The sequence below is a fragment of the Anoplophora glabripennis genome, unplaced genomic scaffold (genome assembly GCF_000390285.2).
Source record: "Anoplophora glabripennis isolate ALB-LARVAE unplaced genomic scaffold, Agla_2.0 scaffold315, whole genome shotgun sequence".
Taxonomy (NCBI): Eukaryota; Metazoa; Arthropoda; class Insecta; order Coleoptera; family Cerambycidae; genus Anoplophora; species Anoplophora glabripennis.
Window position 1 is genome coordinate 4027 of NW_019416434.1, and position 25867 is coordinate 29893.

Here is a 25867-nt window from a genome sequence, read left to right on the forward strand (position 1 = left end):
TTTTGTAATATAATGAGTTAATTTCTCATTTGCTTATATTTTAAACAGTAAATAATATTTGAATTAAGTATACTTTAATCACAAAAGAAATGATGATTAAATTAATAATGAATGAATGAATTAATTAATTAATTACTCATTTTCGACATATTTTGAAAATAATTGTTGTTTAAACAATTTTAGAATATTTAAATAAATTTGTTTTTGACCTTTAATAAACAGTATATAAGTTTATGCTCTTACTTTTGATACAATAAAAAAAATAAAGTTGATAATTAAAGGAAGTTTAAAGATACATAATTATCGGACCAATGATTATTATTAACGATAGGCATTTGAAAATACGCTAATTATTTTTTTTTAAATTGCGGGACATCGATTTTCTTGAATTTCTCGCTTGCATAAATAACTTTAAACGCGTTTTAAAGTAGGTTGCCAATGAAGAAAAGTATCGCAAACTTAGACCTGGTAAGTACTCGGAATACCAAAGGTATTTTTCGAAAAATTAGCCCGGATGTCCCAGTACATTTAGTGTAAATGACGGTTAACTTTGATCGGCTATAACTACGTAACTAATTGACCAATCGATCTGTTTTTTTTTAAAGAAGCGTCTTTTCAATAACTTTTAAAACTTGCTTTAAAAAATTTGATTTGATTGAATAATCACAAAGTTATTCTAATTGTTTATAAGTACAGAAATTCGACCAATGTTTAAACAAGCGCCAAAGCTCTCCTAATAGACGGATTCAAATTTTTCAAAAACCGTTTGAAAGCTTGAGAGCCCTTCTATATGTGATTAAGTTTTCAAGTATCTAAGGGCCTTGGTCTTTCCTGTGTACAATTTTGAAAATTTGCAATTTTTTTTTCAAAATCTGGATTGCAAAATTATTATGCAAAATCTATCTAACCGATTTTGATGAACTTTGGTGTGATGATTCTACATAACATGAAGTTTTCTTGAGCCAAGTATGAAGGTCCTATACCCAACTTAAATTCCCTAAAAAGTAATGTTTTTTAACCCCATTTTTGACGATCTTGTCGATTTTTACAATAATAATCATGATTCATTCGATTTGTAACTAGTCATATTTTGTAAAATTTAATTAGAAACATATTTTTCCTCTTCCATTTTCGCCTACAATCAACTCTTAAAAAGATACATAATTAAATAGGATGAAAATTAAGACATTTTTCGATTTTTTTTAACATATTGTGCCGCCAAAAGTTAAGCCCACGTTTTTTTTAAGCGCATAGAAAAATTTTCATTTTTAGTGATATTCTAATGCCAAAAAGCCAAAAATCTCCGTGGATATACGATTCACCCAAACCAAAACAAATACCGCCTAGTCTACAATGGAAAAGTTGAAATAAAAAACAAATAGTGACAAGTGAGTTATTGGGGCTGAAGAAATTGCAAATCACCCCTACTTTCGGTCAATTCTATTTGGCAAACGATGCACCAAACACCCTGTATAATTATAGGTATAGGTAAGCTAATAAAGTTATTTATTTCAGTATTTAGCTATGTTATGTTCACTGTTAAATTTCTGTATGATATTATGAAAAAACATGCACACATACGAAAAAAAATGAGATTTGACAACTACGCATGACGTATCCCCTAACTGGGTAGTCCTTACAACATATTAGTGCACGTGATACGGTTGTTTGAGGGTACATTAGCCTTTCCGGCGGCAGAGGCAGGTTATTAATAAAAGGTTGTAAAAAAAGAGCCAATTATCACAACGGAGTTTGAGAAAATACATTTGTATGTGTTTCTAAAGGCCAAAGGTGGTCTCCGTACAAATATGACCCCCATTCAAAGTTACACCACGTATAAGGAATACTTAATTAAAATCATGCAAAATTGACTAAGGAATTATAGGTATAATTTACCGATGTTACCACTGTACCCATTAACACACTTACTATTTTTACTAATATCTACAAGATATTGTCTACCAAAATACTGTAAATAAATGAACCTACTATTAATCTAGATTTGTACTGTTCTACCCTAAATCCTAAAACAGACACAAAAAACACTTAAACTTCCACAAGAAAAACACTAAAATATTTTCTAACCGAAACAGTTTTGTTCGTCTGAAAAGTCTCTGCAGTCGTAGAAATTGTCACATCGAAGTACAACATCTATACAGGCCCCATCATAACATTGGAACCAATCAGGCTCGGCACATGTCCCTGGCCAAAAGGCCAGAATATAACATTTCATTTACATATCAGTGTTATATATAATAAGACATTTAAAACTATAACGCTCGTAAAGTGAATCCATTGTCCTATAAACCTTACCTCCAATGCAATCATGCGTAGTTCTGAAGTGAGCAGATTCTTGTACATATTTTGTTTCCCAATATCAGATTTCCCTCAATCTCACACTTATTCTCTCAGAATTATAAACCACTTCATTTGATTGCAGGAGGCAGATTATGTTCAGCTAATATTTGTTTATGTTGTTTTTAAAGAAAAGAATTCAGATGAATATTAAATAAATATGTGCATCAGATTTAATATTGACTTTTTGAAAATAATTTTTTTATTGTATGTTTATAACGATTTCAATTATGTAAAAATATACGAGTATAGTCAAAAATAGTCAAAAATAAAATTTGGATCATCATAATTATGTCTCGAAATTAAACTTCACAAAGTATAATAATCTCAGACATATAACCAAATTTCCATACATACAAAGTATCCCAAAATTAGTGTTTTATATTTTATTATCCTTTTGCAACTAAAAATAAGGGAAAAGTTTATATATACATAAATAAACAAATATCCCCTAAGGGATGCTATAATTCTTTAAATGAAAGTTGTTTTCCCAGAAATGTTCTGTCAAAATTATCAAAAATATTCAAATTATTGGAGATAACACTATCACCTATACTACAAAGCCTCACATCTGATTCTCTTTTGCTTGGTGACGATACTACCCGTGGTATTGTTAATTTGTAATTCAAATAGGCAAAAATTGACATGAGAATTGTTATCAATTTAATTTAATAATTTCGAAAAGTTTTTCCCAAAAAAAAAGAAGATACAATCCTCAACAATAAAAAACAGGTTTTTCGCATTAAATTGTAGATATAGTTTCCAATTTTTTACAAAGCGAAGGCTCGACAGCTTGAGGGGGCCTCTGGTTGTGTGTTATAATTCTAACAATTTCTAAATAGTGTTAATTAAGAGAAATTATTAGACAAAAAAGTTTTTATTTGTAGTTGGTGAATGAAAAACACACATAATTTAGTTATTATGTTGATCAAACATTGCATTTTTGCACTTTCGTTTGTCCATGATTTTTTTAGTAATTATAGTAATAATAATAGTAATAATAGTAATTCAATGAATTTCTGATCTAAATGATCGATACATCTGTTTTTCGTCATCATTAATTCAAATGGTTTGGAACTGCCATTTTTCGAATATGTAACATTATTTTTAAATCAATTACATACAAAAAAGTTGGTGCATAGTTTTGCCAAAATTTCCTTAAAAACGGGCAATGCAATTAAAATTTAGAAAATACTTTTTCACCTAATTCAAAACTTAATAACAATAATATCCAGTCTCAAATTTTGTTACACGTTGAACAATTTGAGGCGTATGAAAAAAAAAATCAGTCTCCTTTAAGGGCATATAATATCCACTTCAGAAGGCACGTCTTTGTCTATGTTCATATAAACTTTTCTCTTATTATTTTTTTTTTTTAGTAGAATGCGCTGATACAATAATTTGCCCTGCGAATGTAATGATTATTTTAATTAAAAAAATAACTTACGACATCCTTCCTCGTCTGAGCCGGACGGACAATCTTTGATCCCATCACACTGCTGGTAGGATTCTATGCAGGACCCGTCACTGCATCTCAGCTGGTTGGATCTACATGTAGGGCCTACAGGGGGACAGTCATACTCATCGGAATTGTCACTGCAATCAGGACGACCGTCGCATTTTTGGCTATCAGGTATGCAGCTTCCATCTGGGACGCATTCAAATTCATCGCGATTACATTTAGTACCTGGCAAGAAAATGACACTATTATGGTATTCACTATTAACATATTTTTTAAGGCATTGGACTTTTCAAAACTTTTATTCTGTAAAATTATTTTCGTGAATGTTAAAAATATAAAGAACTCACCGAACAAAAAAGCCGGCCAAATAAAATTTTGCAAAATTTCAGTGTTCGACAATTTTGCAAGTTTTCACCGATTTTCATTATTCTCCGCCATATTGAAATTAAGATCTAAATTACCACAAGCCTATACAATTTTCAAAAAAATATATTCCCATCGAACATGGGATAAACTTAATAGGGTATTCATCATCCCAATTGCAATCCCCAAAGATCAAATTTTTAATTTTGTTAATTTGTTGCTACATTGAGACGTGCTACTATTATAACGAGAAGTTGACATACAAATTTTTGAAAATTGACATTGGCTTTATTATTGTTCAAAATTTTGTGTGCATTCTAAGACCCTTTTGACCATTCAAATTAGTTTCTTCAAAATATGACGAGAAAATAGTAAAAATCGATGAAAGGATACCTACAAAATTTTGAAAATTTTAGATTAGCCATTTTGTTTCATGGTGAATTTATAATTGTAATATTCATACAATAATTCTAAAATAATTTATAGAGAAAAATATGTGCTCATGCTCAATTTTTTGAAATAAGCCTACCCAGCTTAAGTAAAAAAAAATAACTAGCTTACTTACCACAGCCAATTTCATCTTGGCCATTTTTACAGTCTTCATATTGGTCGCAACGGTACTTTAGATCTATACAATTTTCGCCACAATCAAATTCATCAGGACCGCATGCTAAATTATGTGAAAAATTTAAAAACTTAAATTATTAAAAGCAAATAACAGAATATTAACAATAGCAATTCAAAATGTATAACGTATCAAAATGCATCCCAGGAATAAGAAATTCTTAATTATTATATTATTATTCTATTTATTCTTATTTATTCTTATTCTTATTTGATTCATTTTTTCATATACTTAATATACAGCGTGCTCCAAACCTCCTTAACCTCTTGTATATCGACACCCTGATAATTCTGAAAATTTTAAAGGTACAAATTTGAAACTTCTTGTTTCTTTTTAATTGATTAACTTTTTTTTATTACTACTTTTTTCACAACAAAGAATAAAAACTAAATCTATAAAAAAGAAAACTTGGTTGTATAAAAGACGAAAATATCTTCCAAATGATGTACAGGGTGACCTAAACTAACAGTTGGCCGCATTTACAGAAAAAGGAAAAGAGAAAATAAGAAACCAAGAAGTAAGATTCTCTTACATCATATAAAAATTTCAATTTTGCTGAACAACTTTTATTAAAAAAGTTTTTCAATATCTCTTCCTATTACAAGATATAAATGATTTTTATACAGAAACGCTGGTTCACTCAAGACTGTTACTGACTTTAAAGTTTAGATAGAGGTACCTTCTAGTGATGTAACGAATGCCAGTTTTTAAGCATTTGCGAATGCGAATGCGAACATCTGTTGTTGACATTCGCGAATGCGAATGCGAATACCAATATTCAGTTTTTAAATCTAGCGCCGCATATCTATGATTCAAAATATGCCGCGCGCGACGCACATAATATTTCCGGTGACAGCGGCACTAGAGGCTAAAGAAATTAGCGTTGTTAAGTTGGTAGAACGGTATTTTTGTATGATTGGAATTTTGTTTTGTTTTCGCTACCGGCTCAGATGAGTTTGTGAATTAATTAACACCAAATATAAAGGTTGATTATAGAAAGATAAAAGATATAATTGTTTTAAGTAAGTTTTGTAATTAAAAAGAAAAGAAATGAATACTTTTTTGTCTAATTTACCAAATATTGTTTTCACATTCTGTATTTTTTTTTCACGTTCATATTCGCAAAATATTCAAAGATATTTGCGAATGCGAATGCGAATGCGAATGCGAATGCGGATATTCGTTACATCACTAGTACCTTCTATGTTTAGATTCATTGACAAAATAAATTATTAGTTTCGATAAAGTCATAAAACTTCGAATCTTTCTGAGCTTTCCCGAAAATCACAGTCATACTTACTTTTTAATTGCGTGTTAATTTTTTTAATAAATGTAGTAAATTTGCACAAAAGCAATTAAAATGTGTCAGTAATGATTATAAAATGTAGAAAGCATCTTGTTTGTCACGGCAACGCTGTCAAAATCAGATTCGATCAGCTACTTTTTAATTTATCTATAGATAACGTCTTATATATTTTGAAAAAGAGGATTTTTACATATCTAAGATAAAAAATATTTATAAAATAATAATTGCTCAGCTCTTAGGGTCGTAAATTTACCAAAATATCATTTTAAATTATATACTTATAATATCATGCCACAAAGATACCTAATTACAGTTTCCTCTGTTTGATTTTTCCCGTTTTCTGTAATGGCGGGTCACTCTGTATATATCATTTGATCCATTCTCCAATTTAAAATTCAAAATTTTTGTCAAATTTATTTAGATTTTGAAAATTATTTTATAAATCCTTTTCAGGTTGCATCATATTTTATTATAGAAGACTGGCGCCTCCACACACTGTTTTCTAGAAATATATTTTAATTTATTATTCTGTTAATCGGGTTTGCTACTGAAGCGTAAATGTTATGTTTAAATCGTGAAATATTGTTAATTGTGAACAAAATCTGATGAATTATGTTAGTCAATGAAATCAGGTTGTAAAATTCCACATAAGTAGTCCTGACGATATTAATTAAAAAGTTCACATAAAATGTTAAGAGTACATAAATGAAATTTTAGAAAGTACACCGTGCTTTTATTTTCAAGTTTATTGATGTGGTTCTAATAGAGAATTAGTTTTTATTGTTATTATTACTTAGGTTATATACTTCAACCAACAGTTCGAAACAAACACAGTCACCTCATAGTAAAATCTTAATTAAGAAGTTTATTTTTGATTTTATTGATATTATCCTAATAGAGAATTAGTTTTTATTAACAAAATGTTACTTAGGATATACTTCAACCAACAACAATACTGGAAAGTGGAAACAATCACCTTGATGTGTTTTATTTCATAATGGTATTAGAATGCTCTACGTGTACTGTATTCGTTAACCGATTATTGGATGTATAGATATTTATGTAATGTTGTGTTTCTACTACTGTGCTGTACAATATTATAAAATGTTAAATCATATATTTTTTTATTTTCTCACTTCCTCGATTTAGTTTTTTGAATTAATATATTCTGCATATATACAAATTTTTGAAATTAATATATGTCTGACCAAAATTTTGGAAAATCAAAAAATGAACAAATATGTTCAGTGATTACAAAATCGAGGAGGCAAATAAATTTGGACGGAGAAATAAACAGAGAATAATTTTTGTTACAAATTCATAGATTTTATGTACAATTTATAATATCGGCAAGTTAGCTATGTGGATATCTAGGCTATATACGTAAGTTTCATGGCCTCTCTAATAATAGCAAAAATCAAAATAACCCCATACCAATTTCTGTAAAGATCTATATTTTAAATTTTATACATAATATATATTGTCATTTATTTTGTATATTATTTTTTTGTTGGATTTTATACCCAAAATTTTATAACGGAAAATTAATTCTCATTTTAAATTTAACTCATTTAACGGTAGACATACAAAGGAGGTGGAAAATGTCAAGAAAATTAATATCAACTTGAAAGAATTTAATGAAGATATAATTTTTTTTATTTCACTATTCAATTTGCCTTTAAAATGAAATAAATATGACATCGTTCTTTAAAAAATCTCGCTTTACTACCCATTCCTACGCCACTGACATACAAAAATTTGTAAATTTTACAGTCAATTATGTACATGTGTAAATGTTAACACCACCCAAATTTGAATCAATTTGTTATAAACATACCAAAGATTTCATAAATAATACGGCCCTGTACAGTGAAAACGGTGAGACTTAGACTCTTGCTTTATAAGGCAATATTGAATTATTTATTGAGTTCTATTTGTGGTTAAAGTTTGATTCTCTCGAACTGAAACACCCTGTATACTTGTGGCTAAAAGGGATTTTGAAACTTTTTTCATTGTTGAAATCTTCTTATTACGATAGCTAGTATATTTTTTACCCTGTAAAAATTTTTATTGCGTCTGCTATGTCTTCATCCTAGATTGACTAGTTTTATGGAAAGATCAGCAAACGTTACTATGTTTTTAGTTCCATTGTCAACTTTGCTTTTATTTAAACTTTCACTTTATATTCAAAAGTTATAAGTATAAAAACCGAGATATCTATAATTTCTTACCATCCCTTGCTTTTATACTTGTCAGTTTTACAAGAGATGGGATCAACAATTTCCACAACGATTGCGTGTTTGCAATCCAAAACACTCATGCTAATCGAGAAACCCATTTTCAGAGAAGATTCTCTGTAAAAATTTGGACTGGAATAATTGGGCTTTTTGGAGAACGATCTATCTCTACTACCTCAGGACATTCCTCTTCAAATCAGAAGGACGGTGTTCTTTTTGCATGATGGTGCTCCATCTCATTATGGAAGAGGTGTCACTAATTTCCATCGTTTGGCCACCGCGATTTCCAGATTTCAACCCGTTTCATGCTGGGACATGTGAAGACACTTACCTACTCAATAGGAAAGTCTTGCAGAGACCAACTCATTGAGAAGATTCGTACAGCATTTGATGAGGTGAAAAACAATGTGGAGATCTACTGGGAACGAGAGCTTCGGCAGACGATTGAGTTAAGCATTGCAAAAAGCGGTGACCACATTTATTAAAATATTTTTATTAAAATAAACCACTTTTTTACTCTTTAGCAACTACCCATACCACCTTTAACTTCAAACTCCGATATTTCAACAACCATAGGGAATTCGGGAAAAGTGAATATAATCATTTTTGCTTAAAATTAGTCACATAATTTATATACAAAGAATCTCGGATAGCTGGGTGACCACCCTGTATAAAAAGAAGTTAAAAGTAAAAAAGCGGGGAAGTGTGAAATTGCCCAAATTAGGTATAGGTGTAGTTTTTTATTTGTAACTTTTTAAATATAAAGTGAAAGTTAATAATTGAGTCAAGCGCACATTGTTATGGAAAGAAAACTTATTAATGTCCAAAAGGTCACTTAATTCAAGTAAAAAAGGATATTTACAGTTATTGTCATAAAAATATAATCTCAGCATGAAAATCTAGCAGCCGCGATATAAACTGTTGCTATTGTAGAAGACTGAAAGTTGCCGTGATAAGAAAATGGAATATCAATAATCAGGAAGTTAACAAAAACCTGTTTTTTATTACGGCAGCAGCTTATTTAAGATATTTTGTTAGGTTTAATCGATTTCTGTTTATGAGTAAAAGATATTTCCCTCAGTGATGCGCTAACAGAAGATTTAGTTGTAATCTTAAAATTCTTACATGAGCAGTTTCGATTCCTGTAGTCATAGGTAGATCCCAACTGAATTCAATTATCTAGTGCAGTAAGATATTCAGATACTTTTAGCAGGAGAAGTGCTAGAAAAATTTATTTATTTATCGTAAGAAGATGCTCTATTGTTCTAGTAAAACGCCGATGTTATGGTAAAATCATTTTAGTTAAGCTTGGAATACGATAATGCAACCCCAAAAACAAATTTCTTTCAATTTCCTTCAGCGCAGTTTCTTTAATGGTGAAAAATAAATGGGCAGATACTCTATAATACTCCCCATAATAGTACTTTGCTGTAATGAATTTACTTGACAAAAATTATTCCCTGTTCAGTGTTCCTTCATATTAATCGCATACTATAACAGTCAAACAGTTTCAAAACCACTCGCACACTGCCAGTAAAATCAACATTTAAAAACCTACGCTTCCTATTCGTGCAATTGCTCTCATCTGAGCCGTCGAAGCAGTCTGGACTTCCGTCGCACCTCCTTTTTATGTCCAGACAAATTCTATCGGAACACTGAAATTGGCCTTCAGGACAAGACGCTAAACGAAAACATTTCTTGGTGAAAGGAAGGCCGAATAAATGGGCAACTTGCAAATAAGCAGTAGCTATTAGTTAACTCCGGCGCATCCGCCAAAAATTAAAAAAAGGCGTGGTGTAAACTACACGGAGAAAACTACTATTATATTTCCAATGACAGCGTTAATAGCTATTTCTTTAAGTTAGTGTTAATCAAATTATGTATTTTAACTGAAAGCAAATATTTAATTAAAATACAAATTATGTGTAATTTGCTATAAATATTTATGTAATTATTTATGATTACAAGCCACGTGACCAGTAATTTTATTCTAAACAGTAATTTTATTTCGTTCGTGGTGATAATTAAATTCTGGTAAAATTATAAATTACTAAAATAAGATCAAGACTACATTAAAATGCAACATTTCGTTTTACCGGCGTATGATTGGTGTAATTTTTCAGTCAATCAGAAACTGTATCATCTCGAGTGTAGACGTAACGGTTTGTTACTGTTTGTTGTGTGTCTCTTATTGTTTATATTCAATTTTTACTATCGTTTTGTTGTTTCGTATTTCCTATATTTAAAATTTTTAGGTTAATAATATTTTTATTTTGAATTTGAAATTAAGCACTGCATTTGCAAAGAAAAATCTATGGGCAGACCAACTGTACTTAAAGAAAATATTGGTAATATACAGCAACGAATAAATGAGTTCTACAAAGTCCGTACCAAAGTTGTCTGTTCAAACAGGTATTTTTTTGTTAAGTTCGAGCAAATATTCTTAAATTTAGTTCCTGTCCATAAAATATTCTATCTTTGGAATCTTTATTTGAATTTGAGATTAGATTGAAGTATAGTTATATCCTAAACTTTCCATTTTAGGGCTTTCATTTGGGGCAAGTTACCAAGCTTTAAAAAACAACTGCATATACACCCTTGCAAAGTAACTGTTGTGTAGGACTTATTTCCCATGGCAGACTATGGCAGACGATTACAATACTGTGAGTGGTCATAGAAAAAGAATAATAATTTGTTGGCCATGGTTCCACTTATCATATTATGCAAATAGCCAAAATTATAGAATCTGGGCTGCAGAAAATCCTAATATTATTCGTAGAAACCGCTTTACATCCCTTAAAAGTAAGCGTTTGTGTAGCGATGTCAAGAATGCTGAAATGCTGAAAGATATGGAACCCTTATTTTAGAGCCAATTTTAGCACAGTTACATAATGATGAGTTACAAGTAAGTTACTTTCAACGAGATGGGACAATCGCACATACTGCAAGAGCAACAATACGATTTTTGGAAGAATTTTATGATAATCGCTTGATTAGGCCACCGGATCTATGTCCTTTAGATTATTTTTTGTTTGGATATTTGAAATGCACAACATCGAAGATTTAGTGGCAACAATTATTCGAGAAATTAATAATACATAGAACAACTACAAAATGTGTATGAAAATATGCACAGGAGAGTAAATTTCATAGGTAGTGATCATTTTCAACATAATATATAATGTTTTTACCGCTAATATGGTAATATAGCTTACTAATTTATGAGTCTGAATTTATTTTATATTACAGCAAAGAGCAATGGTTTGTAAATTATTGTAACTTTTTCGTAATCCTACTTCATCTTTAATAAAAACTAAACTGTCTTATGTTTATTTTATTCTGTACTTAAATAAAAAAATAATTAACTGTTATAGGTTCACGTAATGTTTTTTTTGCAATTTGGTCATTAACAAGTGAAGTTTGACAGTTTTCTCATTTTAATAAAGTTAAAAGTATTGCAACGAAAAAAGAAAAGTTCGGATCGGAAGTTTTTACTAAATTATATGTGTGTATTAAGTTTAATATCGATAATTCAGGTCAATTCAATTTTTCAAATAATTTTATTTAATTAGATCTCTCTCAACCACTCCATTGAGGTTTAGACATTTTAATTTGATAATACCAAAAATGAATTATTGGTTGCCTATGCTCGACGGTCACGTAGCTTGTTAACATTTCTGAAGGCTCTGTAGTTAAAATGGAAAATGGAATCCTGAAATGGACTCAATGATAGCAATCAGAGCCATTTGACTTCTTATTTATGTCGATCCTATTCGAATCATGGGTTGCAAAAGAGTACCGAAGTTCGATTTGGTTTTGTAAGTAATTATGTAAATCTGCAAACTGTGTGATATATTATGTCTAATGCAATAAAATTAAGATTTTTGCAGAAAAAAGGTTTAAATATTGCAGTTATATGTTATGTAGTGTTTCACATACAATGAAGTTTTGAGTTATAAAATTTAACTTTTAAATAAAATTTAACTAATGTGCAGCGTGATTTTAGTTTTGTTTATGACAGAAATAAGTTTATTCTAGAGTCAACTGTATAATTATAATAACTATGTTGCTATATAGGGATAAAAGTGTAGCATTGCCAAAAAAGTACATCATTGAGAACAGAATACCGTTTTCTCCATGTACAATATTAGAAAATCATATTTTCACTAGTACCGCAAGTATTATTACTTTTTAATAAATTAATTCTATTCTATTGAATGTTAAAAAGCTGGAAATCTTCACAATTATTATATTGTTATTTGTTAGGTATTGTTATTATGCTCAGTATATCTTTATGTTGGAATTTGCTTGCTAGGTAGGTAACTTAGTCGTATGATAAAGTCATTTAAGTTCTGTTAGTGATTGCTGAAAATATATAGGGTGCTCCAGTTTTGATCTGCCAAGCTGGAAATGGTGTTCTGTGAATTTAAAAGGTGCAAATTTTAACACAGAGTTTTAATAGCATCTCAAAAAAGATCATTATATTAAATTTGGTATAGTTTGCAAAGGTGAAAATTGCAATAAAAAGCATCTGCTAACATTTTGTTTCATACAACAATGGCGTGCGAAAAGGTGGCTACGTTTTTTCACATCACTTACGCTATGGATTTTTTAAGAATTACTGAATTTTAAAATTTTGTTAAGTAGTTAAATGCGTTACCGTCTAAATATTAACAAAATTTGTTGATAAATTATAGTGTCGGACAAACGACCAAAATTAAAATTACAATATATTTTACATTTTAGGTTTAAACAAACGCCAATTTTGTCTTTTAAAAATAAGAGCAGAATTTTCATATTCTCTTTATATTCAATATACCTTTTTTAATAAACATTTCTGAATCTGTTTATAGAAAATTTTTCTTACAATTAAATTCACCTTTTTTAATTTGACAGATTAGTATTGAGACACCTTATATACTTTCAATAGCATTAACAGCGTAATAATTGCTATGGATAGATTAAAAATAATAATACACTATTAAGAAGTAATATTGGTTTTTAGAAGTTTTTGGTTTTTAGATTTAAAATTTAGTTCGGACTTCCATAAAAAATTAACCGCTGTATTAATGTTAATTAATATACAGGGTCGCAAAGTCCCCATGGTTCATCGGCCGTTACGTGAGAGCGATAAAGAAAGTCACAGAAATCCGTGCGATAGAAAAAGATGGCTATAATGAAGGCGTCTAATAGTCACCGCCCATTTCGCCCTTCCACAAATAAGATCCACTTCTTATTTGTGGAAGGGCGAAATGGGCGGTGACTATTAGGCGCCTTCATTATAGCCATCTTTCTCTATCACACGGATTTCTATGACTTACTTTATCGCTCTCACGTAACGGCCTATGAACCATGGGGACTTTCCGACCCTGTATATAAAACCTTACACTTATAGGGTGCTTTCGAAAGTGGGATTTTAATTTTGAACGATTATAGGTAATGCCAAAATAATATGCTTAACAAAAAATGATGTAATAGTTTTGTAAACACAAGTTAATGAGGTTTCTGTAAAAAAACATGCAAATTAGTCCAAGCATTCTCTCACGGATTAATGTTAAATTTGCAGAAATTATTACCTGGACAAAAAAAATATGACCGTATAGAAAATTAAATTTTAAATTGAGTTTCTTGTTCTTTAAACTCGATCCAATATGGCGAATATGGTTAAAAAAAATCGCAAAGTTGAAAAAATCGGTTTTTCTAAAATAACTAAAAAAATATAGCACGGATTGAAAAATTTTAAATGAGAAAGTTGTAGGTTTTAAAAAGATCTATCGACTGATTTTTTGAAAGTATCGATTGCTTTGTTACTTTTCGAGATATATCGAAAAAACCGTTAAAAATCTTCTCTTTTCTCTTCTTCTATAACTCGTTTACATTTACGTGCCCATATTTGCTATTTACTGCAAGCATAGCCCGCGGCAAGCCAAAAAAGTACATTTTTGAAAAATTTAAAAATATTAATTATTTTTCGAGATATATCGATTTTTTGAAAAAAAGGCGCTCTCGAAAATTGGCTAGATCTTCTCAGCGGATAGCCCTACAGTAACGATTTTCGGTTTATTTTCTTCGTAAAGAGTTATATTATCATGCTGTTAAAAAATGTTGACGATTTTATTAATTTTAAGGATCAAAAAATGACTGAAAAAGTTGCACTTTTTTTGGGTATGTTTTTTTCAAATAACTATTTCAATTTTTATTATTTTTTTGTACTTAATCTGGGGTAGCTAAACACGAATATTATAGCATTTTCGCCTTAGAAGCAAAATAGACCCGTAAATGTTTAGTTTTCTTTCTTTAAAAGTCATTTTCATAAAATAAAAATTGAAATAGTAATTTGAAAAAAACATACCCAAAAAAGTGCAACTTATTCAAAGTCATTTTTTGATCCTTAAAATTAATAAAATCGTCAACATTTTTTAACAGCATGATAATATAACTCTTTACGAAGAAAATAAACCGAAAATCGTTACTGTAGGGCTATCCGCTGAGAAGATCTAGCCAATTTTCGAGAGCGCCTTTTTTTCAAAAAATCGATATATCTCGAAAAATAATTAATATTTTTAAATTTTTCAAAAATGTACTTTTTTGGCTTGCCGCGGGCTATGCTTGCAGTAAATAGCAAATATGGGCACGTAAATGTAAACGAGTTATAGAAGAAGAGAAAAGAGAAGATTTTTAACGGTTTTTTCGATATATCTCGAAAAGTAACAAAGCAATCGATACTTTCAAAAAATCAGTCGATAGATCTTTTTAAAACCTACAACTTTCTCATTTAAAATTTTTCAATCCGTGCTATATTTTTTTAGTTATTTTAGAAAAACCGTTTTTTTCAACTTTGCGATTTTTTTTAACCATGTTCGCCATATTGGATCGAGTTTAAAGAACAAGAAACTCGATTTAAAGTTTAATTTTCTATACGGTCATATTTTTTTTGTCCAGATAATAATTTCTGTAAGCATTTCTCTATAATGCTTGGACTAAATAACATGTTTTTTATTTCCCATGGATATAAATAATTCTAAATCTAACAATCACCGCTCTAATTTGATTAAAAGCTTTTGTTCTAATTTATGATTTAGTTGTTAATGTAAACTTATTGGCTACGTTGTGCCTTAACAAACTTTTTAATTTTTTTAGTGAGTAGCTATCTATAAACATGTTTGCCAAAATGGTACATTAATCAGAAATACCAAACGACAAACTTGTGGAGATTTTTATGTCAAATTATGTTCTTAACATGGCTATATCCCAGATCCCGAAGAATTGCTTATCTCATTTATCGAGTTCGAGATGATGGAAGCTTACAAGAAGACCATGGAAGATGAGTTCAACTACATGGGACAACTTTTGGATCATGAATACTATTTCATTTTGATATAAATACGCAGCTGTTAAAATTAAAATCGTACTTTCAAAAACATCCTTATAATGTACCTATATTTATTATGTATTATATTAATTATTCCGCTATTTGATGTAGTGGTTTAAAATTATGATTTAAAAAAAAATATGTATTACTACGAACTTTGTGTTGGGCTTTCGGAGATGATTTGATTGCCCTAAGGATTGTTTTAAATTTTAATACTTGCAAATTTCTTTTTAAACATGAAATCAGTCACAGATTTTTAAGTTTTTGATATAGTCGTTTGCATTCAATATTACCATTAGATTTGAAGTCTTTCAATTGGTAATATAATTCAGATCTGTATCGTTTTTCTTTAAAATTAATTTTTTCTACTCGAGTTGTGTTGATTTATTGAAAATCATCATAAATGAATTGAAAAATCATAAATTTATACGGAGTCTGTTCTGAAAATAACCGAACTCTTTGAATTACATGCTAATGGAGATATTTAGTGATATACGGTTGGCAGCACTGCGTTGCGCATAATCTTATCTGTAACCACATTGGATTGTTGATTTAGTTTTCGTGATATTATTATTTGAGTGCAATATGTTTAAGTGTTGGTGACGATTTTTGAAATGTACAACGATACAACTTAAGATTTTGCGTGAAACTGGAAAAAACTTTCACGGAAACATTTCAAGTTTTGAAACAAGCTCACGGAGATGATCGTCTGGGTCGTACGCAATGTTACGAATGGTTTTCACGATTTGAAATTGGTCATCAGTCAATTGAAGATGATCCTCAACAGGGAAGACCTACAACTGACGACTCCCACATTCAGAAAGTTAAAGATCTGGTGCGTGCAAATCGCCAGTTGACTGTCAGAGAAATTGCAGAAGAGGTAAGCATCTCAACTGATATTTCGACTGAAAAATTGAACATGCATCGAGTTTCAGCGAAGGCAGTTCTCTTATATCCGAAATTAAAATCAGTCCTGAAAGGACGCCGTTTGCAGACTATTGATGGCATCAAAGCATATTCGTCACAGACTTTAAAGGCCATTTCAAGTGAAGCTTTCCTGGACTGCTTCGCGAAAGAGAAATACCGTTGGGAAAAGTGTGTGAATAGGGGAGGGAATACTCTAAAGGAGAGAAGGACCAATAATGTATAAAATTAATAATAAAATTAAAAAAAAGTTCGATGATTTTATGAACAGACTACGAATAGAACCCGATTGCTTATATAGGTACTAATGACTTTTTGCTTTTCAACATAGTGTATACGTAGCATATACGTAATATATTCTATTACATTTTGTTTGTGTTGTTAAATTAGTTATTTTGTAGATTACTTTTGTGTACACTGAGTTGTGACTGAAGTTTAAAGTTATTATAGTATACGTAATTAAGCATTCTTATTTCGTTTTAGCTCTAACCGTAACCAGCAAATCAAAGAACCTGTGTAATTTATAGTTTATTCCACTGTTCTATTAGAGTAATTCTCCATAAAACTGGCGTGATCTAGTGGGAAATAATTTTCACTAATGCAAAACCTTTCGAAATAATAATAACACCTTCTTAAGCAATTCCAACATATAGACAAACTAGAGGTCTAAAAGATTTCAACAGGAGATGAAGCGGGAAACTCAAACAGCGGCTGAAGCAGTGCAGCCAACATACCGCACTCCTTTTCATCGGAACCATCGCGACAGTCTCTAAGCTTATCGCAACGTAACCGGTCGTCTATACATGCTCCGTCGTCACATTGAAATTCCGATAGAGAACAGAAACCTTCACAACCCTGTTCGTCGGAATTATCCAGACAGTCGAAAATGTGATCGCATCGTTTTCCTGGGACACAGCTACCGTCCTTACAACTTATATCGCCATCCTGGCACGCTGGAGCTAAATCATTCGAATGAATAAAAACGAGATAATTCATTGACTATACGAAAAACAATGTCTTAGCTTCGTATGAATAAAAATTGAAGCAAATCTTTATACCCCGTAAAAGATAAAACTTCGAGGAAAAGCATCATTTGCTACTTTCGGGAAGTAAATGTCCCATTCATATGAATAAAACCAAGCATTCAGCTTTCACCGAAGTGAACACTTCAACACTTTGGAGGTAGTTCTCGAGCAGACTCTAGTCGACTGCAAATATACAAGCGATATGACTGTCTATTAATTATTGCGAATTGTGTGTTTTTATGGAAATGCCTGTAAGAAAAATCAGATACTTAGTATGAAGTACTACATCTTACTATTTTGATGATCAGGTGATAATCAGAAGAGCCTTAAGCTCACTATAATGAAAATATTTTTAAGTTTGGACTTAACAAAATACGAATACTTAAGGTTATATGGCATTTGGGATTTCTTGGGAATTTTCCTTCACTGAATTTTGCAAAACCTAAAGGAGATTTATCCAATTACATAGGCACAAAAAAATTAAAAGTTCCAAAAACTAGACCTTTGTATCCGGGGCCAGAAGAGCTCCATCACCCTCCATTTTTTTTAAATCGCGAAAAACCCACCCTAAATACAGAATGTACGAAAAATCACGGTTTGGGAGGGATCAGCATTAGGTATAATTGTAAAACCGACTGAAAATGACTGCAGGACCATATATGCGTGTATTTTGATGTGCTGAATCCGAATTCAGGGCCAGAATTGTACCACAACCGTTGTATTATCTACGTTTATCCATAACGATCAAGGGCCGAAAGGCGAAGGGCCAGTAACTTCAAACCGGGCACCAGGACGCCGTGAACCACTCGACACAGCAAATATAAATAGCAGCCAGATGACTTAATATGCATGTCTATACGACGAGAGTGATATGTTTTTCAAAAGCTTAAAAAATCTAAATTGAGAAGTGCCATTCCGAACACTGTTCAATCATTGTCAACTGTCATGGAAGTTTGCAAACCCATCTAGATGGAAGAGTGTTATTGGCGTCTGACCAATACCACATATTTTTGTACCATAAGCCGATTGATGTTTGAACGTAGAGCATTTGGTTCCCGGAAGTTAAGAAGATACATACTTCGAAGTAAATTCTACTACCTAGCACATACTTTGAGTCAGTCCTCCATTTTTATTCATACGAGCCAATGTCAACGATCAATATTTCGTTCCTTAGAATAGGCTTACATTATTATTTCTATTATATTTATATTACAATGTCCAATGTCATGAGGTTGATCCTTGGACTATTTTAAACCAAAGAGCCTTATAGACGAACGGTCCACCCCTAAAAAGATGCTTAGAAAATCAAGGTCACCGACCACGAGGAAAGGCCAGGATGAAACCTTTTGTAATCGATGCATTGAGTTATTGCGAACAAAAAACCTAAGTAACGTCTTTGTGTCCGAGTGGCAGGTAATTTGTTATTAACAAAAAAGTTGCATAATAAAAATATTGCAAAAAAACGCTCTGCAAACAACTTTCTAAGGTAAACTGGGCAAAAATAAACACTTTTTGTCTCTTGACATTTTTTCGTAGAACGCTTCCTTTTCGAGCTAGGGGCTATTTAAAGTCGAAAAATGGCTAAAAGTTGCCAACTTTAAAAATTCATATCTCAGCTCCTACCAAAGCTTTCGGAACGTTCAAAAGCGCAAAATGATCCTCGAGACTTATACTTCAATGTAGTATTTTTTTTAAACCAGTCCCTTTTTTTTAACCATTAAATTTGCAGTTGAATTTCGGACTCTAGTGCCCACGCGCCACCCCTACGTATCGCTATATATAGATATAGTGCTGTCGTGCATATAACCGAATAAACGCTATTAATTCATTACTTGTTACAATTTTTACTATTTAGTATTTCTAACACTCATACATATTTTCAAATTCATCAAATATTGTATATCATATAATTATTTATAAGATTAATAATATGAATATCATATTTAAATGGAAAATAATATGTATTACGTTACAAATATATTGATTTATATTTATAACTGTATCTTCATTAATGTAGCTTCAATAATAATAACTATATATAACTATATTTATATCAAAAAATTATTTAGAACTAGAATATAAAATGTTATAAAAGGATACGCATAGATAGTCAACCAAAATATTAACTAACCGAGTTTTCGCGAACGTGCGCTTATGCGAATTACTTGTTATAACTTGTTTAAACAAGCGCAATGGATTAGACTGCAGCGATCGGGTGTCGCATGGATCATTAGTTTATTGTCTGGCATCAGGCAATAACAGTGAACATTTGACAAATAATGTATAAAAAATAAATAATACATTTTCTACAATATTCATTTGTGCTGTCATAGTGCAACAATCCTTTATTAGTCTGTAAACAATCATGCAACGTATGTGAATATTCAATGTTGTATAAAACTGCAGGTAAGTTTTCGAAAAATATTCTTGTGCTATTCGTTATTTAATACAATATTTATTATTCCCAATAGCTAGTATGTACATGATAGTATAGTAAATATCGAATCATCATGATACCAATACCATCATCAATACCTCCGGCAGAACCTGTATTGTTACAACATGTTATGCGTGTTAAATGGCAAATCAATTAATGGTCTCAAGCAAGATCTGCAAGCATAACATCCTTCGACCTAACACAATATGGCTGGATATTAAAAAATAATGTATTGTGCTACAATTATTTGGAAGGAGATACAGCCATGGAAATGTTACAAAAATTCATATGTTCCTGCAGTGGAAAGTTACTCTGCAGCGATGAAGACATTTGTTCTTGCTTATCACAAGGCTTCAAATTTTGCGATCTTTGCAATTGCTCTATAAAATGTCAAAATGCAGAAATACAAACTGATGATACTTATTCGGAGACTGAAAATTGATTTTTTATTAAATAAGTAGTTAAGTTTATATTTAAATGTAAATATATTTTTTTGTATTAATAAATACCTTTGATATATGCATGTTTAATTAATTTATTTTTCATTTAAATATCATATTCATATTATTAAATCTTATAAATAATTATATGATATACAATATTTGATGAATTTGAAAATATGTATGAGTGTTAGAAATACTAAATAGTAAAAATTGTAACAAGTAATGAATGAATAGCGTTTATTCGATTATATGCACGACAGCGCTATATCTATATATAGCGATAGGTAGGGGTGGCGCGTGGGCACTAGCGGCCGAAATTCAGCTGCAAATTTTACGGGTTAAAAAAAAGGGGCTGGTTTAAAAAAAATACTACATTAAAGTATAAGTCTCGAGGATCATTTTGCGCTTTTGAACGTTCCGAAAGCTTTGGTAGGAGCTGAGATATGAATTTTTAAAGTTGGCAACTTTTAGCCATTTTTCGACCTTAAATCGCCCCTAGCTCGAAAAGGAAGCGTTCTATGAAAAAATGTTAAGAGACAAAAAGTGTTTATTTTTACCCAATTTACCTCAGAAAATTGTTTGCAGAGCTTTTTTTTGCAATAATTTTATTTTGCAACTTTTTGTTAATAACAAATTACCTGCCACTCGGACACAAAGATGTTACTTAGGTTTTTTGTTAGCAATAACTCAATGCATCGATTACAAAAGGTTTCATCCTGGCCTTTCCTCGTGGTCGGTGATCTTGATTTTCTAAACATCTTTTTAGGGGTGGACCGTTCGTCTATTAACAAACAAAGGTTGAAGGTAAAATAAAAATTGTACATTTATTCAAATGTTTGAATTCAGAATGCTTGATTATAAATTGATAAAACTTGGGCTAACCATTTAACTGATCAACTGCAAAAATTCACTGTATTAGTATACAAATCAGTGGCGGAGATTTTAGAAGACACTATCCCTGAGAATCCCGGAATTTCGAAGATGCTGAACATTTTGGAAAATAGACAAGTGTATTTAATTCTTCAGTTGACCTAAGAAAAACTCTGTATTGTGAACAATGCAACAATGGGCCATTCTCGAGTTACTTTCTACTTTTTGTTTAAATTAAGCTAACAGCTGGTGAAAATATGTAAAAATCTATAAAGCTCCAAAAAGTATTTAACATTGTCACGCCAATAACTTATGATGATTACTTGTTATCTAAAATTGTATTTCGAACAAAAAATTAATAGATTATTTTGTGAAACGAATAGTTTCAGTTATTTTAAATTTATTCAACTGTTTCACATTATTTTAAATCAGAGAAAAATAAGTAAAGCGGGAGATACCTTTTTTAAACAATATTCGGAATGAAACACACTCGAATTTTCAAAACATACGTCTAGTATTTTGGGGTTCCTGTGGCAGCATCTTCCAGGTTTTCTGCTACTGTTTGACAGTTGTGCATATTAGTTCAGTGAATATATACTTTTAATTAGTTAAATCGTTAACCAATGTTACACCCATCTCTGTCAAACATCATCAGAGGTAATTGGATAAATGTGATATATTTTTTCAAGCTACAACATCTCGAATCAGGGGTTTAAAACCTTCGGTTCGTTATCGACAACTGGTTTAAAATCATCCAAAGAATGGAGGTTATGACGTGGACATATTTTGAACATAAAAATATCGGGTTTGCTAAAATGTATGGTTTGTGTCATTTTACTCATAAAAATTAAATTAAAAAAATTAAACGAAGTTTATGGTACGAGTCTTTTTAACTTTTACTTAAATGGCATGCCATAAATGGCTGAGACTCCAGTAATGCAGTTTTCCACACGTGAGAAGAAATTTTGTACAACAGCTTGAAAAATTATATGTGGAACAGTCCTGACTTCATTAATGGGTGTTTTATTCTCAATTTCATATGAACTTTATGTTCATTTGTTCACTTCTGGAATATTTTACAAAAAATAATATGAGACAAGAATTTTTAGACATCCGAGGGTTGATTGAGCAACGTAATGTAATAAATTCCCCAACAAAAAAAAATCGAGACGTGTTATTCAGAATGCATTTTGACAACTCCTGAACAATAAACAAAAATTATTTTAGTAACAAACGGCGCCAATTCAATTGAATTTATTTATATTTAAAAAAGTATAGAGTATTTTTTTATAGTCGCAAAAATGACCGCAATACAAGTATCATTTACTTATAATTAGCATTTAATTGAAGGTTACTATTAGTATGAAAGCTTAAGTCAATATAGATTTAAAATTTCAAAGTGTAACGGTGATGTTACCAAAAAGGTCAAAGATTAGTTTCTTTCCATAAATAAATAAAAATAATATTTTTGTCTTCTAGGTATGATTCCTAAGGCTTATGTGCCTTCAAAGATCGATAGTATGAATTTAGTGACATCCATATTTGTAATAAATTCTCTTCTCACCAAAGTGACTGTTTTTAATAGAAACTTTTCACAAACCTTCTTATTTCAACGCTATCATATGTTACAGTTTTACATACCTATTGGTAATTTATGAAGATAACTCTGAAATCTCTGTATTTGTGAATTATTTTTGAGTAACTGGTTAAAAACTGCCAATTATTTTTCAAAAATTCTGTAGCATGGAAATTATTTTAGGAAAAAATGTTACCCTTCTTTTTTTTTGTCTACTTCAAAGAAATGAACTATTCCTTAAAGCTTTTCTGTAACACATTGTTTAGGTATATACTAATATTATATTCGACAGGGGCAGTTTCCTGAAATAATAGAATAAGGGACGTACTTCCAGTTTATTTCCATGCAAAAAAAATCTGAAAATGTGTTTTTTTTTTTAATATCAATTACACTAGATTATCAAATATGGACAGAGACTCATTTGAAATAAAATTCCAATAACATGTATATAATATTTCGAGATTTAATGTGGAGCATTGAGAAGTACTATCGAGAAGTAAATAGTTTATTAATACTTAAAATATTTCATTAACTTTTCAAAAATTTTAGTTCGCCTTCCGCAAAAGAATATCTGCACATCTATAAAAGGAAAAATTTAAGTACAGTTAATAATTATTTTAGTTTAGATAGTTATACATTTCTCATTCCCTGGAATGTAAAGACTTTAAATAAAAATGTTATATACTGAAAAAAAAAAAAAATGAAATCATAATATGCAAGTCATGTTAATAAACATAAGATTGCTGTAAAAGAACTGAAATCTATGAGTCTTCTTGAATAGGGTATATATTTCTGAGAAGCATGCAACTTTATGTACCTATTAACATGTACCAAAAGCAAAAGTACGTAAATGAGTGTCGTAATATACCCACCGTGACCGCAAGCAATCTCGTCAGAGTTGTCAAAGCAGTCGCTCACTCTGTCACAGCGCAATGCTATGTCAATGCATGTGCCATCATCATTGCAGCGGAACTGATTATCAGCACAAGATGATTCTGTGAAAAGCAATCGCTTAAGCAATGTTTGTCTAAAGAAGCTTAAAATGAAATAAAAGCAGTATCATTTAATGAAAGGTTTATATATTACGTACAAAGGATACTGATAATAATATCAAGCAGTTTTACGGTTTTTTAAGATGAACGACATAAACATGAATATAGTTAAGTAAGGAAATGGTTACATGTACAGGATGGGTTGTCAGGGTGTACAGGTTACATGAACGTGATGTTAGTAGGTTTATAAATCCGGAGATCTCAAGCAAGAACAAGTATATACAATTCGTCCAATATTTGTTGAGAATTCCAAGAACTACTGTAACAATTTACCGCGACAGGGGCGTGCCTTGAAATTTTTCGCCAATGTCTTTCTAGCTTAGGTGTCGAATGTGGTTAATTCCAAGAAAGCGACGCAGGGATCTTCTTGGAATTCTATCTCAACAAATATCGTACGAACTGCACCTAAAGTGTTAAATGAAAATGGGCAACTGTTCCTAAAATTGACCCAGTTTTCCATGTTAAAGCTTCTCTGTAATGTTACTAATGAGATCTACATTTCAATTTGTTCTATAGAATTTTATGAAAATTTGTCGATTTGTAGAACCAACTAACGATCTACCTACGTTTATTTGACATCGACATGTTTGGTTAAAGCGGACATAATGGAAAAAACGTTACTGTTTTTTTTTTATTTTCGAAAAAAGTTGTTGGTGACAAAAAAATTCTTGTTTTTAAAATAAGGTAATTTACGGAGCAGAAAGTGCAAAAGAAAAATAAAACAAAAGTAAATTGCCTTATTTTAATCGACAGGAGAGAAGTCGTTTAGAATTAAAAGTTATATCATAATTTCAGTTTGTAGATAAATCGGACATTTTCTATTGTTTTTAAATACAGAAAAAGAAATCATTGGGTAAAAAAAAAATGAATTAAGAGTCTAATAAACATAGCACTAACTCAAATTATTGAGTATATTTTCACTTAATATTGAGCATTTTGACAATTTTACTGATTATATACTTATTTATACTAAAACTGATTAATTACACTCAAATATAATTATACCTATAAATATTCTTAAAAAAAACTTAGATAGTAGGTATATTCAATATATTTGTACCTCAATCAAGAGTGAATGTCACCAAATTCCACATTCAGGAGGAGGAGGAGGAGGAGGAGGGTTCAGAGACAAGTTCAAAAGTAGTCGCAAAAACCCTGCTTATTGATTTTCTGTAAGAGCATTAATTCCCTATTAATTATGATAATTAAAGTCAAAAAGGCCACTTTTACTTTACGATAATTCGGCGACAAATCATCGTACAAAGCTCTTGAACAGCAAAAAAAATGTTGAAGTCCATGGACTATTTAAAAGGGAAAATCTGGAAAATAGGACAACGATAAAAATTTTTGATTTTCACATCCTGAAGCTGAAAATTTCAAGCTTAAATTTATTTTTTTATTGTTCTACAACCTATTACTTTTTCGCGTAGATACATCATTTTTCAAAACCCCCAAAAATTTATGGTTATCGTTTAAGGGGAAAAGCCACTTTAGAACGTCGTTAAAATCGATTTTTGGATAAATAGTTTAAAATATGCTTCATTATGTGAAAAATATACGTAGTGTTGGGTGGGGGGAAAAATCGAGAAAACGAGTTTTTTCGAGATGGAACGCGCTGCAAGAGTACATTGTACATTGTACATAACTCGTGAGACCGCGCGATAGTTAGCTAGATTATAGAGGCCAGATTGAGTCTCAGATCAAGTCGAAAAGGAGATGATGAATAGAATATCAATAGATATCAATTATATGGTGCAGGCATCGCCGATTAAAGGTATATGAATGGCAATAACAACTTGCGTTTTTCGAGAAACCACTTA

General features: G+C 30.7%; 1 protein-coding gene across 1 annotated transcript; it reads right to left on the bottom strand.

Moving 5' to 3' along the window:
• Nucleotides 1-3802: 3802 nt before the first annotated feature.
• On the bottom strand, nucleotides 3803-17640 carry LOC108910061 (low-density lipoprotein receptor; the record flags this gene model as incomplete). The annotated part of the gene is made up of 3 exons (XM_023454531.1): nucleotides 17379-17640; nucleotides 4746-4850; nucleotides 3803-4042 (listed from the first exon to the last, which is right to left on the bottom strand). Coding segments are annotated over exons 1-3 (607 nt in total), but the record flags the coding sequence as incomplete, so codon positions are not given.
• Between the last annotated feature and the right edge of the window lie 8227 nt (nucleotides 17641-25867).